General features: G+C 40.5%; 4 protein-coding genes across 4 annotated transcripts in view; 2 read left to right on the top strand and 2 right to left on the bottom strand.

Annotated features, from left to right (window-relative positions):
• The first annotated feature begins 3,272 nt into the window (after positions 1–3,272).
• LOC117213182 (regulator of microtubule dynamics protein 1-like) lies at positions 3,273–7,957 on the top strand. Its single transcript, XM_033458546.1, has 4 exons — positions 3,273–3,524; positions 3,584–3,669; positions 7,192–7,354; positions 7,466–7,957. Exons 1-4 carry the CDS (start codon positions 3,342–3,344, stop codon positions 7,811–7,813), a joined length of 780 nt encoding a protein of 259 aa, XP_033314437.1. The 5' UTR covers positions 3,273–3,341; the 3' UTR covers positions 7,814–7,957.
• Positions 7,958–10,144: 2,187 nt separating this feature from the next.
• On the bottom strand, positions 10,145–11,571 carry LOC117213165 (retinol dehydrogenase 12-like). The gene is made up of 3 exons (XM_033458517.1): positions 11,563–11,571; positions 10,769–10,877; positions 10,145–10,592 (listed from the first exon to the last, which is right to left on the bottom strand). The coding sequence occupies exons 1-3, from the start codon at positions 11,569–11,571 to the stop codon at positions 10,234–10,236; spliced, it is 477 nt and encodes a 158-aa protein (XP_033314408.1). The 3' UTR covers positions 10,145–10,233.
• Positions 11,483–13,068, top strand: LOC117213168 (regulator of microtubule dynamics protein 1-like). Its single transcript, XM_033458520.1, has 4 exons — positions 11,483–11,733; positions 11,956–12,153; positions 12,213–12,461; positions 12,577–13,068. Exons 2-4 carry the CDS (start codon positions 12,013–12,015, stop codon positions 12,922–12,924), a joined length of 738 nt encoding a protein of 245 aa, XP_033314411.1. The 5' UTR covers positions 11,483–11,733; positions 11,956–12,012; the 3' UTR covers positions 12,925–13,068.
• Positions 13,069–15,326: 2,258 nt separating this feature from the next.
• Positions 15,327–18,473, bottom strand: part of LOC117213167 (protein Wnt-2b-like) — a 42,575-nt gene continuing 39,428 nt past the window's right edge. Inside the window, exons 5-7 of the mRNA XM_033458519.1 lie at positions 17,070–17,249; positions 16,097–16,412; positions 15,327–15,980 (exon numbers count right to left, since the gene is read on the bottom strand). Of these exons, the coding sequence (XP_033314410.1) occupies positions 15,829–15,980; positions 16,097–16,412; positions 17,070–17,249 (648 nt within the window). The 3' untranslated portion in view covers positions 15,327–15,828. The remainder of the gene's footprint in view (positions 15,981–16,096; positions 16,413–17,069; positions 17,250–18,473) is intronic.

Here is an 18,473-nt window from a genome sequence, read left to right as displayed (position 1 = left end):
GATGTACCGGAGTTGACGATGTTGCTTAGTTCTTTGTCGGCTTCTTGCGCGGCGGCGAGAGCTCGATGGTCCACAGACTTTCCTATCGCTTCGATGCGTGACAGAGCGTCGGCAACATTATTGTCTAACCCCTTGATATATCTTATGTCGGTAGTGAATTGTCCGATGTAATCTAGTTGCCGGAATTGTCGCGGCGAACACTTATCAGGATCTTGGTTGAACGCATATGTAAGGGGTTTATGATCGGTGTAAATTATAAAATTTCTCCCTTCAATGGCGTGTCGAAATCGCTTTACCGCAGTGTACATAGCGAGTAATTCGCGGTCGTACGCGCTGTACTTTCGCTGCGCGGAGTTCAACGGTTTGGTAAGGAAACCTAACGGCTGCCAAGAGTCGTTGACGCGTTGCTGGAGGACCGCTCCTATTGCATAGTCGGATGCGTCTACCGCGAGGCTAACAGGTGCGCCAGGTATCGAATGCGCTAACATCGTGGCGTTAGCGAGGGCGCGTTTCGACTCGCGGAAGCTGGCTTCGGATTGCTCTGTCCATTTGATGGGCGCGTTGCCCTTTTTTCCTCCTTTTAATAGGTCGTTTAGGGGTTGAAAAATTTTTGCGGCCCCCGGTATGAAACGTCGATAGAAATTAATCATACCGAGGTACCTACGTAGTGCTTTAACGGTCCCGGGGAGCGGTACTTCTACAATAGCGTCAACGCGTTCGGCTAGCGGCTTTATCCCGTCGGCGTTTACGGTGTGTCCCGAGAATGTGATTTCGTTCACACCGAATTCGCACTTTACTGGGTTGATGACTACGCCATACTCGTTTAAGCGTTCAAACAAAATCCGAAGGTGTTCGCGATCTTGTTCTTCGGTTTCGGATGCGATTAAGAAATCGTCTATGTAAGCGAACACGAAGTCCAGACCACGGGTAATTTCGTCAACGAATCTTTGACACGTTTGCGCGGTGTTTCGAAGCCCAAACATCATGTTGGTTGCTTCGAAAAGTCCGAAAGGTGTCGTGATCGCGGTTTTCTTAACGTCTTCTGGCGCGATCGGGATTTGGTGATAAGCGCGGACAAGGTCGATTTTTGAGTAGACACGCTTACCGTACAGATGTTGCGCGAAATCTTCGATGTGTGGTGGGGAGTACCTGTCGGGTATGGTGCGAGCGTTCAACGCACGATAGTCACCGCATGGTCGTAGACTTCCGTCCTTCTTTGGGACGACATGCAGGGGTGATGCCCATGGACTCTTCGATGGCCGCATCACTCCTTGCTCGATCATTGTTGCGAAATCCGCCTTGACTTGCTTGAGACGATCCGGTGCGAGACGTCGAGGTTTACTGTAGACGGGTGGCCCGGGTGTGGTTTCAATATGGTGTACCACACCGTGTCGGATTTTCTCTCGTCCGAAGGCCGGTGGACGAGTTAGATCCGGAAACTCCGCCAAAAGTCGATGGTAGACCGATTCGCCGATTACGGTTTTGATGGATATTTCTTCCGTCGTGGCAGCATATCCCCTTGTTGATAATTGGGTTGTCGTGTCGAGGAGTCGTTTGTTTCGCGGGTCCACGAGCAACCCATAATGGCTTAAAAAATCTACGCCTATGATAGGCGTTTGAACGTCAGCAATTACGAAGTTCCACTTGAAGGCTCGTCTTAGGGACAGGTTAAGGCCAATCGCAGTGGCACCATACGTTGCGATGCGCGTCCCGTTGGTCGCGAATAGTTCGTACGCGTTTTTCCTGACGTGCCTATGGATTTTACTGCGGGGGTATACGCTGATGTCGGCGCCGGTGTCTACAAGGAAAGAGATCTTCGTTCCCTTGTCCGTAACGAAGATGCGGCGGGAACTCAGGCCGTCGTCGTCTGCCGCGTCTACGGACGGCTGGTCTCGTTTCCCGACTTCCACGTGCATGGGAAACGACAGCTCCTCGCGCGTTCTCCGAACTTTGCATGATAGAAACACAGACCGTCTTGCCGTGGCCGATCTCGCGAGCGCGAACGTCGGTGGTATCGCGAACGCGAGCGTGATCGTGATCGTGGTCGACGATGATTAATCATGCTCAACGCGTTCATCTGTGCCTGCAACTGTGATATTTGCTCTCTCAACACATTGATTGCGGCGGCCATTGGTTCGTATACTCCAGCGTTTTGCGCTGGTGGGTCCATTACTGCCGTTACCCGGGCGGTGCGCTGAAAATCCTCCGTGAATTCTTCAGCGATCAGGTCCGCCTGCCGCAATAACCTTTCTGGGTCCGAATCGTCGACTGCCGCGAGGATACGCCTGATGCGGGCGGGTAATCGGTTCCTCCACAGCGTGAGGGTAAAATCATCGGGCGTGGAGGGGCTGGAGAGTTTTTTTAAGTGTTGGTAAAACTGGGATGGCTTTCTATCTCCCATCTCCTCGCTTTCCACCAACTTCTTTATCCGGGTCGCGTCCGTATCGGATAATTTGCGAATGAGCGCATGTTTTAATTTCTCGTAGCGTCCGATGTCTGGAGGGTTCGTCATTAGGTCTTCGACGTCCTGGAGCTGTTGATCGTTGAGGCATTTTGCCAGCGTCACGTATTTAATGGTGTCTTCCGTAATTCGCGCTGCCTCGAATTGTCTCTCCGGAAGGGCAAACCATGCCGCCGTGTTCGTGGGCAGCAGTGGAGACATGCTGATCACCTGGCTGGCTATGGTTCCCTGTGTATTACTTTCCATCGTCGCGGTGCACTCAAAATCGGTGGTTAAAAACGATAGCACTATCACGGTCACCTCTTTCACTAAATGTCACGTTAAATCACGTCGGGGTCACCAGTTTGAGGTGGTATGGTGATAGGTGCGTAAGGAACTACTCTTGGTGTTTTTAACGAACAATAGTTTAATTAGAACTAATCAACAATTAGAGTTAACAATTAACAACTAACAATTACACTTAACAGACAACAGGTAACAACTAATAATAACGATAGACACCGAGAGATCATTCGACGCGTTGCTATGCAAATAGTACCGAGGAGTTACACATTTAATGGCGCAAGACAGACTGACTCTGCTTTTGTTTCGGATCGCGCAGATTCTTCCCTTCGTAGCCCATCGATATCCCCCACTAGCGTGCATTCATTAGATGTGCCGCCAGTGCTGGCACGTGTATGCTCTTCCGAGAATTCGGCGGAAAGAGTGTGAAGATATCGATGGTACATTGGGCACGTCGGTGTTGCGCTTTGGCGGCGTCGCGCTTTGCATCCGGAGCCGTTGAAAAGTTCCGTGGCCCGTGCCGCCACAGATCTATAAATTTTAATATATTATACAAAATTATTCAATTAGTTTTCATTATTAGAGCAGCAATCAGTACATGTTAACAACAAAATTATGTACCATATCGTCGTTCACTGCTATGGGTATTTGGGGTCTTACAAAAAAGAGAGGTGACAACGAAGCAATCATAACTACAAAAGAAGTTCTAATAGCAAAAGCCGATGCATTATACGAGCAAGAACAATACCAGGAAATACATGACCTTCTAATAAATTATAAAGTAATGACATTATGTATATCACTTATAAATGTAGATAATAAAATTGAATATTTTTATAGGATAGCGGTGATATTGAAATTATATGGCGTTTGTGTAGAGCAATGTATAAATTGTCTAAAATTGTGAGTGAAGTGGATGGAAAGAAATTAATGTAATATCGTGATGTAATATGTTTACAAAGAGTGGACAATAGAGATGTTAATCAGACAGAAAAGACGATTGTGGCTTAACTTGAACTATTCATACCAAACGTACAGAAAACAGCGCAATCCACACTCTCTCGGCAACGCCACTCGCAACCTCCGTCTCCGCTCAACTCGCACTCGGCTTCTCGACTGACCCTTTCTGGCCGTTGTCGCATTCTGTTGTCCTTTTCCTAGGCCCACCGCACACGTGTTCCGCAGACGCTCGTGGCCAGGGTCACGTAGGTCTTTTCCACGAAATTATGCACTTGAAAAGACCGATGACACATTGATGGGCCCGACGGCGCCTCGGCTCTCGCGACATTGTTCATAGTTCGCCCGATATTTCCCAGGCCTTTCGTCCACGATACTACATTCGGCCATCCTGCAATAACATCTGCCCTCAGATGTTGCCTTCTATCTCGCTGTCATCAGATGCGTCACTTTCGGCGTTTATGACCCAAGGTTTCATAAAATCGAGGTGTGTGGGGGTCCTTCCTTCGGTACTGCTTCACACGCTTTCTTCTTTTCTTGTAATTTCGCAGGTTCCCTTCTAGTTTACCTATGTTTCGTTCGGTTAGGCTACAGTCAAGGCAGTTGGATACCACGTGTTCGACCTTTTCGCGTAACCCCTTGAACCAGAAGTCCTTCTTGACCATAGCTTCTGTTTTGGTAACCTCGAAATGCCCACGCTCGTGCGCTTGCCTGACTACTTGAGCCCGCATCGCCTTTGATACTACTATTAGCACATCGTCCTCACACTCCTTATACAAAATATTGTTTCTTACTACCTGCCCATCGGCCTGACTGCACGTTGCGGCGTCCAAAATCCTACGGACTTCGATGTCCTTGTTCTGTGCCCTTCTCAACCGTGCAATCAGCCCGTCTTCACTCTCCGTTACATACATAGTGCTCGGCAAGGGGTTCCTACTCGGAGCATCTACATGCTGCATACTTTTCCCCGGCCGATGACACACCTGATACTTAATCTCGCCTAGTAACAAGGCCCATCTAGCCACACGCACACAGAAATCTTTCTTTCTAACTACACCTATCGGACTCGCATACTCCGAGTCTGACGATTTGATGACACCCTCGTTTGTCCACGCTTCCATCAAATCATCTTCTTCCTTTCTTTCCGACGGCGCCAGTCTTCGCGGTCTTCGCGCTACCGGCTTGTCGCTTTCCAAAACTACTTTTGCGGTTATTCCGACGTCTCGCTTCTTCTCCGGCCTATACCCCCTAACGATATCTCGAATCGCTTCACGATAATGAGGTTCTCGTACATGCGACAAGTCGATCTCGTCGGATTGTTCTATCGCGTTTACCCTCAGTACATCCGGCGCGTCTTTGTTAGTCTGTTCGTCAAGCCGCAAGAAAGTCACTTCGCCTCGTTTAACCCGTAACTCTACCTCATCCAGAAAATCAGTGCCTAACAACAGGCCGTGCTTCGTCAATATTTTGTTTGATACAACGTGCAAAGTGATTGGCAGTTTACACCCATCAACCGTCATTACCTTAGTGAATTCACCCCAGGTCTCATTGCCAGCGGAACCAAAACCGTCGAACTTGAGCTTGCATTTACCTAGCGGTGGTGACCCTAACCTCGCATACTCGTCTGATCGAATGAACGTGAGATCACTACCCGTATCCACTAGTGCCACAAACCTACAATCATCTATCGCCACTTCCTTCACATACTTCCCCTTTTCGGATCTTGACACTACGCAAGTCTCTTTCGGTTGTGCCGTACACCTCGCTGCAATATGTCCAAATCCGCTGCACTTGAAACACCTAACACCTTCTCCCCTCTCCGGACACTTAACACTTAGATGATCCTCACTACCGCAAATGAAGCATCTTCTTTTCTTCATTGCATCTACAGATTGACTGGGCTTCCCGTTCTTCTGGGTTTTAGCCGACTTCACAATCGACCTTGCTCTGCGACTCTTCTGCTCTTCGTACATCACTAACCTCTTCCTCAACCCTTTGATTGACGTAGCGCCATACAATACAGCCTTATTGTTCTCGTCGTCTATTATTCCATCCACTATGTATTCCACCTTTGCTTCCTCCTCCATGTCCACATGGCTAGCTATTTCGAGCATACGGTACATGTAAGCCAAACATGCTTCATCACTCTCCTTTTTTGTTTCTTCAAGTTTCTGATGAACTTGCCTACTGTTGACTTTCCTCGAAAATTCTTTCACTAGCCCCCTCTTCAACTCATGCCAAGTCCTGGCATGACACTCGAAGCTCGCAAATATTTTCGCTGATCCCTTCAGCAGCTTCCTCGCGTAGACTGCCTTCTGCCCATCCGACCACATGCACGTATCAGCGACTTCCTCGAACGACTCGAACCATCGTTCGACATTTTCACCTCTGTTGCCACTAAACGACTCTAATGCATCTTCGACGTCTCTAAAACTCAGTGTCGAACCAACACATGCCCTTCGACAACATTCGTCACGGTCCTGATGCACCCTTCGCGTATCTCTCTTGTATTCTCTTGCGTCTTTCTTGTCATCTTCATCCTCACTTTCGTCGTCGCTTTCCTCTTCCGACGATATGTCGTTACCATCCATGGCCGCTCGTAGCCGTGCGCGTAATTCTACTTTTCTTCCCGTCGTTTTTAAACCCAAACTAGCGAGGCGCTCCTTCAACTCCTTCGTATTCATTTTCTCAACATCCTCATCTTCGTTGCAATCACGCTCAGCTCTCTGTACACTTTCTAAATCTCGTTGACCGGTTAGCTCTTCACCGCCCGTCGATCCCTTACGATACGATTGTCCAGCCCTACACGCCCGATTCAGCCTTGCAATCAGCACTGACCTCGCACCCGATATAGGGAGGTTCATTCGCGCGAGCTTATTCCTCAGCTCCTCCAGCGTCGAACTCTCTTCACCCGACAATCGTTCGTCCTCGACGTTTGCCATTTTTCACACTGCACAAACTTAAATAGTCAACGATATCGTCTTTTACCGCACCGCGTACCGGTAAATTCACAACTAGCTCGAATAGCTCTGTTAAACCGTTTCGTTTTCTGTCTTGTCCAATCCCGGACTAGCCCCCAAAAATATGTAATATCGTGATGTAATATGTTTACAAAGAGTGGACAATAGAGATGTTAATCAGACAGAAAAGACGATTGTGGCTTAACTTAAACTATTCATACCAAACGTACAGAAAACAGCGCAATCCACACTCTCTCGGCAACGCCACTCGCAACCTCCGTCTCCGCTCAACTCGCACTCGGCTTCTCGACTGACCCTTTCTGGCCGTTGTCGCATTCTGTTGTCCTTTTCCTAGGCCCACCGCACACGTGTTCCGCAGAAGCTCGTGGCCAGGGTCACCTAGGTCTTTTCCACGAAATTATGCACTTGAAAAGACCGATGACACATTGATGGGCCCGACGGCGCCTCGGCTCTCGCGACATTGTTCATAGTTCGCCCGATATTTCCCAGGCCTTTCGTCCACGATACTACATTAATTTACGAAGCTTATGATTTAATACTTGAAGCACTTGAGATAAAAGAGGATAATTGGGCTGCACACAAATGGGCATCGATTCTTCTTAATTCTAAGACTCTTTATGAAGGAGTAAAAGCACAAATAAAAGAGTCATATAATATTAAGAAACATATGCTGGTATATTTCATGATAATATATTAATATATATATATATATATATATACTTATAAATATTTCATTCCCTGACACAATGTCAAGCAATTGTATCGAATATGTTTAATGTCGCAGAGAGCAATGGAACTAAATCCAAAAGAACCAAAACTTATGTACATGCTTGGTACTTGGTGCTATCAAGTTGCTGATTTAACATGGTATCAAAGAAAAATTGCATCTGTAATATTTGGAGAACCGCCATCTTCATCATTCGAGGAAGCTCTAAAATATTTTGAAACTGCAGAGGAAATTGATCCCAATTTCTATAGTCAAAATTTATTAATGTTGGGAAAAACCTACTTAAAATTAAATCAGAAAGAGCTAGCTACGAAATATTTAAAAATGGCCCTTGATTATCCTGCAAAGAACGAAGATGATCGAGATGCTAAACAGGAAGCGCAGAAGTTGTTAAAGAAATTTTAACAAACTGGACAGAAGTTATAATCTATTATATGATAAATTGGAATTGAAGGGATAGAAGGGATAAAGAAAAATTTAGAATCTATCTTTTAAGTAGAAGTATAAAATTTATTTACTATAATGTACAATACAACTTATGTGTGATGAGCCTGTTATACACAACATCTATTTACAGTTCCCAAGTAAAGTAAGTAGTAGTTCCCATATAAAGTAGTTCCCAAGTCTAATTAGTTTAGCGATCAGGAGAGTATTCTTCTTCTTCTTCTTCTTCTTCTTCTTCTTTTTCTTGTTCATCTTCATTCCTATTCCTGTGACGCCTCAGAACTGCTTCTGCTTGCAACCTGGTGAGCAACTGGAGATATGGACGCATTGCTGGGCTGCCTGATCTTCGGCCCGTACTTCCCGTCAGATGGTATAAAAGGTAGCGATGCAGGCCAAATTCCGAGATGAATTCACCACATGGGCAAATAAAGCTCACCATAATGTAATTCGGTGGTAAACTGTCTCGAGATTGTGTTCTGATGTGCAAGCTATTGTAACCAAGCGGGCACTCTCCCATCGTTTTGCTATAAAGCACGATCTGGAAAAATAAAATTAAGATAGGTAAATAAAAAATAAATAAATAATAAATAAAGAAATAAAATAAATAATTTCAAACAAATTGTTTGAAAAATCAGTGGAAGAAACGATTTGAAGGAAATAAAATACTTACTGCTCCAAGTGTGGTGAAGATGTATAAGGACGCTTTCAATCGCGAAGCGCTTCCAAACGTGAAGAACTTTCGAACTCGAAGTACTTCCAAATGCGAAGAAGAATCTGGAAAAATAAAATTAAGATAGATAAATAAAAAATAAATAAATAATAAATAAAGAAATAAAATAAATAATTTCAAACAAATTGTTTGAAAAATCAGTGGAAGAAACGATTTGAAGGAAATAAAATACTTACTGCTCCAAGTGTGGTGAAGATGTATAAGGACTCTTTCAATCGCGAAGCGCTTCCAAACACGAAGAACTTTCGAACGTCGAGAATTTTCAAACGTCAAGAACTTCGAAGCGTCAAGAACTTTCAAACGTTCTGTTCGATAGTCGAATTGGGAATGCGATCTCCAAGCTAGTTGTCGAGCTTATATAGACGCCACTTCCCTTCATGTTTGCCCCACTGCGTGGGTTAAGACTTTTAAGGGGGCCCCCTAATTAACAGGCAGGTAAAGCCTAAGCAGTTGTTCATTTGTTTGGTGTATGAAACACGGTTTAAAGGACAGACGTATTGTGCTTCAGGTATGCGAAACCTTCTTAATTACGGAAAGTCCGAGAATGCTTCTGAGAATATACAATGACAACAGAGTTGGAGGAAAGTGCGATTCTAATTTATTATTGCCCCTTTAATGAGGGTCATAACACCGGTCCGCACCTTTGTTAGACGGAGCACCCGTCCCGTTGACCGTGGCTACGTTGGGCGGCAGGCTGTCGCCCCGAGCCAAAGCTCACCGTCACTAATCCCGAACAGTTACCATCGGCTTGGATAACTGCGATTGTTTCATTACGGCTATAGTAGACTCTAGATTACAATGTTAGGAGATTAGGAGGGGCCCCGGCGTCCTTTCGTCTCCGACATATTGAAACATTGAACGATACATCTACCATCGCCTTATTATTTCTTATGCATTAATTACACAGTCGTCGTATTAAGTATATAGTAAGTACAGCAGAGAAATATTTGATCGATATAGTAGTCGGTCGCTTGAGCTATCCCGATGATTATATTGTAAATATCGTTGGCTTTGAATATATTTTATCATCAAGGGACAGCTTCTTATTGTCGGTATTTGGCGGAGGGTTACGATGACGAGTGGTAAACTCCTTCTAGGTAGGTTCAGGGAGAGGACAAGAGGTAGCTATATAATTCAAAAGCATTAATAGTTCCCGTTTTCCTTCTGCTTGAAGGAATGATTTATTGTCATTAGCCGATTTTGCGAAAATTTGTTGAAAAATTTGCGGCTAATTTTCCCTTCAAAGTGTTCCAAAAAAGTGAAAAATTGAAATTTCGAAAAACCCTCCCAGCGTTACCTGGGGAAAACTGTTACCTAACGAATGAACTTTGAGTTTTTGATTTCAGATGATTCAGCACCAAGTTATGAGCAATTCTTCTTTTTTCCGAGACACGTCCGAATAATTACTGCCATTGCCGTATTTTTTAATATTTCTCCGTGAAAATTTTATACAATATTCTTCGAATGTCATACTTTAATGTACTATTGGTTTTAATAAAGAGTATCTACAGCCAATCTACCTAAAAAGTTTTGATAAATTCCCATATATCGCGTTATTTCTGTTCGTACTATACCAGGATGGACGGCATTCACTGTAACACCAGTTCCTATATGACACAAAAAATAATGCTTTATCGATTGTATTATTTATTCAAAAATAAATTTTATTTTCTGTTAAAATGACAAAACCTTGCAATTTATTTGCCAATTCCTTTGTAAATAGAATATTAGCTAATTTGGTCTGTGCATATGCTTCGCCAGGCTCATAGGTTTTCTCATTATTCAAATCGTCGAATGTAATTTTGCCACGCTTGTGTGCACTACTTGAAACATTTACAATCCTTGATGGTGCGGAATCTTTTAAAGTGTCTAACAATAAATTTGTTAGTAAAAAGTGTCCTATATGATTCACACCAAATTGCAATTCAATTCCTTCTTGGGTATACATCTTAGGACATCTCATTACTCCTGCATTATTTATAAGAATGTGAAGCTTTCTTTTCTTGTGTTCTACAATGGAAACAGATAATACAAATTATGCTATAGACCTATTGATTTAGATATAATAAGTTCAGGAAGAATTTCTTCCCAATTTAGTATTCAAAAATAGATGAACACTTTATACATATAACAAAGCTATGTTATTTCATTTCATTTCATACTCTAACATAGGATATGGTATATACCTTTCTTAAATTGCTCTGCAAAATCCCTAATACTTTTTTGAGATGCTAGATCACATGGTCTACAATAAACATATTTATTGCTACTTTCTACTACTATGTCACGGCGTGTCTAAAAAAATGATGATTAATTTTATAAGGTTTTGAAACAGCCGCAAACATTTTTCTAAATAAATAAAACTGCACCAATAATTAACGGCAATTTTTTAGAAATAATCAATAGCATTAATTATCAATAATTTAGTAAAACATTGTACGATTTGTTTTTTCCTTCAAGTAATATACAATGTAAACGGCATAACTGAATTTGTAACAATTCAATCATGAAACAAATATACAATAGATTTTGATAATATTGATTAAAATGCAATAGTCCATTTCTATATATTATAATTTTTCTTAGTTTATTGTCATTGTTAATTTATATTATTTTAATCATAATTAATCATAATTCATCATAATTAATTCAGATTCTGTTTCGAATACATGTCAAGTCATGGATATTGGATGATTCAAAATAAAGAGCGAAATTTAATACTCAGAAACGTGTAATGTATTTATCGCAAATATAAAATTCTATACTTTATATTTTATATAATTGATCGTATTTGATCGTATCAGACAGTAACAGAAAATAGATGAAGACACACACACACGCGCGCACAAAACATCTTTACGATAAATCGAATTGAAAATATCGAGTTTTCAGTATCGAATCTGTCAATGCTGTTAATGTTTGTGTACTTTATTCGATTCTCATCTGACGTGGAATTTTCTAATTTTGCTGTCAGAATTACATCTGTCATAATTAATCAAATCTGAACACGTTGTATATTGTACAAATTTTTTATTTTTTTCTGTAAATACTATAATTTAATATGTCGTTACGGAGAGCGTTATTCGTTATCAGAGATATAAAAGTATTACAAAGAACGCTTATTCATAGAAGATTTCAATCCTCACGAAAGGTTTGGAATTATATCTAAGCACGATTTTATTTTTTATTACTTTTCTATTATTGCATAAGATTTTTAAACTTCGTTGCAACCAGAGAAATTTTCTAATTTTAGTCGATATTAGCTTTAACTTGATAATCTGACCGCTTGCAAATTGTAAGTGTAATGTTAATATTAATGATCTATAAATTTTAATATATTATACAAAATTATTCAATTAGTTTTCATTATTAGAGCAGCAATCAGTACATGTTAACAACAAAATTATGTACCATATAGTCGTTCACTGCTATGGGTATTTGGGGTCTTACAAAAAAGAGAGGTGACAACGAAGCAATCATAACTACAAAAGAAGTTCTAATAGCAAAAGCCGATGCATTATACGAGCAAGAACAATACCAGGAAATACATGACCTTCTAATAAATTATAAAGTAATGACATTATGTATATCACTTATAAATGTAGATAATAAAATTGAATATTTTTATAGGATAGCGGTGATATTGAAATTATATGGCGTTTGTGTAGAGCAATGTATAAATTGTCTAAAATTGTGAGTGAAGTGGATGGAAAGAAATTAATTTACGAAGCTTATGATTTAATACTTGAAGCACTTGAGATAAAAGAGGATAATTGGGCTGCACACAAATGGGCATCGATTCTTCTTAATTCTAAGACTCTTTATGAAGGAGTAAAAGCACAAATAAAAGAGTCATATAATATTAAGAAACATATGCTGGTATATTTCATGATAATATATTAATATATATATATATATATATATATATACTTATAAATATTTCATTCCCTGACACAATGTCAAGCAATTGTATCGAATATGTTTAATGTCGCAGAGAGCAATGGAACTAAATCCAAAAGAACCAACACTTATGTACATGCTTGGTACTTGGTGCTATCAAGTTGCTGATTTAACATGGTATCAAAGAAAAATTGCATCTGTAATATTTGGAGAACCGCCATCTTCATCATTCGAGGAAGCTCTAAAATATTTTGAAACTGCAGAGAAAATTGATCCCAATTTCTATAGTCAAAATTTATTAATGTTGGGAAAAACCTACTTAAAATTAAATCAAAAAGAGCTAGCTACGAAATATTTAAAAATGGCCCTTGATTATCCTGCAAAGAACGAAGATGATCGAGATGCTAAACAGGAAGCGCAGAAGTTGTTAAAGAAATTTTAACAAACTGGACAGAAGTTATAATCTATTATATGATAAATTGGAATTGAAGGGATAGAAGGGATAAAGAAAAATTTAGAATCTATCTTTTAAGTAGAAGTATAAAATTTATTTACTATAATGTACAATACAACTTATGTGTGATGAGCCTGTTATACACAACATCTATTTACAGTTCCCAAGTAAAGTAAGTAGTAGTTCCCATATAAAGTAGTTCCCAAGTCTAATTAGTTTAGCGATCAGGAGAGTATTCTTCTTCTCCTTCTTCTTTTTCTTGTTCATCTTCATTCCTATTCCTGCGAAGCCTCTGAATTGCTTCTGCTTGCAAGCTGGCGAGCAACTGGAGATATGGACGTGTTCGATGGTTGCCTGGTCTTCGCCCCGTCCTTCCCGTCAGATGGTATAAAAGGTAGCGATGCAGGCCAAATTCCGAGATGAATTGACCACATGGGCAAATAAAGGTCACCATAACGTAATTCCGTGGAAAATTGTCTCGAGATTGTCTTCTGATGTGCAAGCTATTGTAACCAAGCGGGCACTCTCCCATCGTTTTGCTATAAGGCACGATCTGGAAAAATAAAATTAAGATCGGTAAATAAAAGATAAATAAATAATAAATAAAGAAATAACATAAATAATTTCAAACAAATTGTTTGAAAAATCAGTGGAAGAAACGATTTGAAGGAAATAAAATACTTACTGCTCCAAGTGTGGTGAAGATGTATAAGGACGCTTTCAATCGCGAAGCGCTTCCAAACACGAAGAACTTTCGAACGTCGAGAATTTTCAAACGTCAAGAAATTCGAAGCGTCAAGAACTTTCAAACGTTCTGTTCGATAGTCGAATTGGGAATGTGATCTCCGTTCTAGTTGTCGAGCTTATATAGTCGCCACTTCCCTTCATGTTTGCCACCACTGCGTGGGTTAAGACTTTTAAGGAGGCCCCCTAATTAACAGGCTTGTAAAGCCTAAGCAGTTGTTCATTTGTTTGGTGTATGAAATACGGTTTAAGGGACAGACGGATTGTGCATCAGGTATTCGAAACCTTCTTAATTCTGAAAAGTCCAAGAATGCTTCTGAGAATATACAATCATAACAGAGTTGGAGGAAAGTGTGATTCTAATTTATTATTAGTCGTCGAGTAGGAAGCGAATACATTGCTTTTTTTTTTAAATTTACGCTCTTTAATAAATAATAATTTATGTGTTACCTCTATATGGGTTACATGGTTATCACCACTGGGCTATTAGAGCAATAATCGTCTCGGGTGGTAGTTTATGTTCTGTGTTTACATTCATAGAAGTTCGATAATATTATAATTATGAGTTATTCGAAGTACATATACCGCTTAAATATATTCGAAAGAATGATATACTTTATACAGAATTATATATTGAAACATTGAACGATACATCTACCATCGCTTTATTATTTCTTACGCATTAATTACACAGTCGTCGTATTAAGTATATAGTAAGTACAGCAGAGAAGTATTTGATCGATATAGTTGTCGGTCGCTTGAGCTATTCCGATGATTATATTGCAAATATCGTTGGCTTTGAATATATTTTATCATCAAGGGACAGCTTCTTATTGTTGGTATTTGGCGGAGGGTAACGATGTTGAGTGGTAAACTCCTTCTAGGTAGGTTCAGGGAGAGGACAAGAGGTAGCTATATAATTCAAAAGCATTAATTGTTTTTCTTCTGCTTTAAAGAATGATTTATTGTCATTAGCCGATTTTGCGAAAATTTGTTGAAAAATTTGCGGCTAATTTTCCCTTCAAAGTGTTTCAAAAAAGTGAAAAATTGAAATTTCGAAAATCTCGCCCAGCGTTACCTGGGGAAAACTGTTACCTAACGAATGAACTTTGATTTTTTTATTTCAGATGATCCAGCATCAAGTTATGAGCAATTCTACTTTTTTCCGAGACACGTCCGAATAATTACTGCCATTGCCGTAGTTTTTAATATTTCTCCGTGAAAATTTTATACAATATTCTTCGAATGTCATACTTTAATGTACTATTGGTTTTAATAAAAAGATTTTAACTGTGTCGTCACAAATAATTCACGAAAACATGCCGTATTTTTGTACGAATTAACCTTAGCCCCCCCCCCCCCTAATACGAGTTTTGCTTATGGAATTAAGTTGTAGAAAATAGCGGCAGTAATTGATCAATGCGACTATCGAAAATTGAATTTCAATTTCGATGCTCCCGGATTCATTAATTATTTAAATTTTTTAACAATTAATTTGAATATAAAATAAACTAGATCTTTATCCTTTTCTATTGCTTAAGATATTTTTATTCCTTTTTATTTCAACCGTGTTATTATTTTCAACATATTACTTCAATTTTCAACGTGTATGGTTGAATAAGTTGTTGGACAAATAATCGAAGTTATCTTAATTATTCGCGTATAATTAATATTATGAAATCGGTTCATTCAGTTTCTTTTATATCGTTTCAAAACGGGTAACTCAAGCTCTTCGAATTTTTCAAAGCTATCCCTTATTAAACGTTCGACAGTTCGCCATTCACCTTATCGCATTTTATCGCTTATTATCATGAATATAGAGAGTGAATATCGTCTCTACAATTACGCACTATCGACTATCACATTAAATAACGAGAGCTTTAGAAAAATTGAATTTAATCGTGTATCTATCGTCGTCTTAAGCATACAAGTCGATTAAATTAAGCAGGAAAAGAAACGCTTTGTCGAGTACCGTTATTACGCTCGTTAACTTTACAGGAACAGCATGTTGAGGTCGATGTTGAATAATTTCCGACGAAATGCAACAAAGTTCGCGGATATATCGATGTAGAGAAACTCTCGTCGCCATTTCTTATGTCTACTACATATATTTACATGGTTAAAATCGCCAATACGTTCGAAATACGTTTATTTGCACGTGTACTCCTCGGTACGCTCTGTGCACGTTTCACAATGCACGCGGCAGCACCAGTGAAATTTGCATCTGCACTGCCACGTTCTTGTGAATTGATGTGTGTTGTAGCCACGACCACAGCACATTAGATCGCATCCGTCCGTACCTAAAACATCAATCGTTTTTACGATCATCTAAATTTAAGATATTGGAAACTACGAAGCTTTTCGTTAAATAGCTTGCAATAAAAGGATGGGACATCGAATATCGTAGATACGTCACCTTTGCTAGTACGATTGCAATATCTGCCTTGGGTTCCTAGACTACCTTGCGCCAAATCTGGCTCGCAATAATTAGGCGAGGGTTGTAAAAATACAAGGTCGCTTCTCTTTGGAATCCTTTTCTGTCCCACGCTCGAACCCCCGCTTGACTTTGTCCTTTTTAATACCAAGTGTGGCCTCCTCGGTTTCGTTGCTTTCTTTGGGGGTTGTCGATCGTGTCGAGTCTTTCCAACGTCGTTTGGTTTTCCCTGAGTTTTCGCGTCGTTCCCCAAGATCGGCACTATTTCAGCCGACGTTGAATGCAACGTATCTAGACTCTACGAGAACGATAAAAAACGATAAAATTATTACTCGTGAAAGTAGTTTACGAATTATTATGCTACATTCGAAAGTTTATTGTCACGCGCTTCGTAAGATCCATAAATACGCAGGTAGTAGGATTAGGATCGCATTCTACTCGTTATGCCCGCATACATTGTCCTGTTTGCTATTGTTTTTGAAAACACGTTTACAGTCGGTACATCTATAAATAGAAATTCTTTTCTTAATCTTTTCCAAACATAATTCCTAATCTCAAACAATTTCGCCGTAAGAAAATGTTAGCTAACCGAACGTATAATAAGATTCAACTCGTATCTGTAAGAGTTGTGCAATTTAATTTTCGATATCGATAACAAATATTAAAAAACGTAAATTATCATTGAAAGCGTAACATTATTTCCATGGTCGCCAATAATTTAGTAACTACGTAAAAGAATGTTAACCTATCCTTAACGAATCGCTTTCTATATTCTCGCAGAAAATTTGTATTTTTGCCACGCGCTAACCGCGTATTAACTCTATATATTCATGCAACATAGTGGAAAAATAGGCGTATCATACGTGGCGACGTAATCGTTTAGCGTTGCAATCGTCTATAGAATATGATCATACGTTACGTCCTGGCAACGTCGACCCACTTTTACAGAAATTACCTGCATCGTAGGGGGTGGCGGTGGGGTAATCGCTATCACGGGCCTGGCTCTGTAATACTTTTTCATCAGTGCATCGCCGATCTGACGAAAACTAGGCAAGGTTCGCCAGCAGGTTCTCACGGTGCAAGAACCGGACACGCCGTGACATTTGCACTCTGTTTGCAGCAGAGCTTTAACTATCTGCAATGAAACAATATTCGCGCAATTCAGCATCTAATCCATGCCATTTATAGCAGTATAATTTCAAATTTCTATCTTTCCTACTATGTTAACGATCGTTTAACGATCTTTAAATTACGTTGTTAAGTTAAGTTACGTTAAGTAATCGGGAAAATACGAGCACGTATTTCCGTGATTCGTTCTACGTTACATTTATCATTTTCATATCGTAATTCTATCGTTCTCGTGCTATTCGTCGATCGTAGTCCGTAGTAGCTGCTGCTCCAACGATATCCTACGAAAGGGTTGAAACGCTACATCTTTGTACAAACTGCTACATTCGTCACAGTGAAGCAACCGCTACGATTACCGACGAACTACGATTTTGCAAAAAGTGCGAAACTCTTCTCTCGCGATTAGAACACGTGCGCACCATGTTCGAACTGTTCGATGCACGCGTTTCTCCGTCTCTTCGCAGATCGCGCGTCCGACGATCGACGCGTATGCTCAGAAAACTGGTTTACATTTCGAATTATCGGGAGACGGTGAGGGGCGGGTGCAGAGGTGGGTTGAAAAAAATCGTCTGCAGCATAAAGTATGCGGCGCGGCGAAGCGATCGACGTTAAGAATAAATCGTTAGCAGGCGCGCGTCCGTACACGCGTGCACAGATCGTACGCGGAGGGCAGCCACACGATATACGCGAGTTTTTATCGCCGCCTCGATAATAAAGCCCATCGAGGAAGACGAAAGCTCCGGCAACTTTCCCCAATTAAGCCTCGCCATTTACGCGTTCTACCTGCCGCGCGGAATTCGATCCTTTCCCGCAAACCTTAATTTTAACTTTAACCCCGTTTACGAATATACGTTTTATTCTCGAATTCCCGAACAATGATTTTTCTGACGCGAGAAAATCGAACGACTAGATCAACGCTGGAATTTTGACAACTTTGTTCAACCTAGGATTGGCTATGTTGTTAACGATCACCGTTAAATACCCTTCCGATCGTATTCGATAATCTTTCGATCGGTTTTCACGGATTCAATATTTTAGTTAACGAACGAATCTTTCAAGCAACGAAGAAGTTTCATTTTCGTATATTTTCAAAAGGTTCAAGGGTCAAACAACCCTAACATCGTACAAGGAATTTCCCATTACGCAACAATTATCCTGTTGTAAAGGACGGCCCTCGTAAATCCCAACATCTTCGTAAATTCCACATCTATCGACCCTTGACCCTTATTTG

This window comes from Bombus bifarius, unplaced genomic scaffold (genome assembly GCF_011952205.1).
Source record: "Bombus bifarius isolate JDL3187 unplaced genomic scaffold, Bbif_JDL3187 scf7180000008515, whole genome shotgun sequence".
NCBI lineage: Eukaryota > Metazoa > Arthropoda > Insecta > Hymenoptera > Apidae > Bombus > Bombus bifarius.
The sequence above is the reverse complement of the archived record's forward strand: the minus strand, read 5'-3'. Positions and strand labels throughout refer to the sequence as shown.

What these genes read in the sequence shown, in the direction of transcription:
- LOC117213182 (XM_033458546.1), top strand. Translation starts at nt 3,342, where the DNA reads ATGTTAACAACAAAATTATGTACCATATCGTCGTTCACTGCTATGGGT. An exon ending in ACCTTCTAATAAATTATAAA is followed by an intron (nt 3,525 to 3,583) that starts GTAATGACATTA and finishes ATATTTTTATAG; the next exon opens with GATAGCGGTGATATTGAAAT. An exon ending in AGTGAAGTGGATGGAAAGAA is followed by an intron (nt 3,670 to 7,191) that starts ATTAATGTAATA and finishes CCACGATACTAC; the next exon opens with ATTAATTTACGAAGCTTATG.
- LOC117213165 (XM_033458517.1), bottom strand. An exon ending in TGCAGAGCAATTTAAGAAAG is followed by an intron (nt 10,593 to 10,768) that starts GTATATACCATA and finishes TTTCCATTGTAG; the next exon opens with AACACAAGAAAAGAAAGCTT.
- LOC117213168 (XM_033458520.1), top strand. Translation starts at nt 12,013, where the DNA reads ATGGGTATTTGGGGTCTTACAAAAAAGAGAGGTGACAACGAAGCAATC. An exon ending in ACCTTCTAATAAATTATAAA is followed by an intron (nt 12,154 to 12,212) that starts GTAATGACATTA and finishes ATATTTTTATAG; the next exon opens with GATAGCGGTGATATTGAAAT. An exon ending in ATATTAAGAAACATATGCTG is followed by an intron (nt 12,462 to 12,576) that starts GTATATTTCATG and finishes TTAATGTCGCAG; the next exon opens with AGAGCAATGGAACTAAATCC.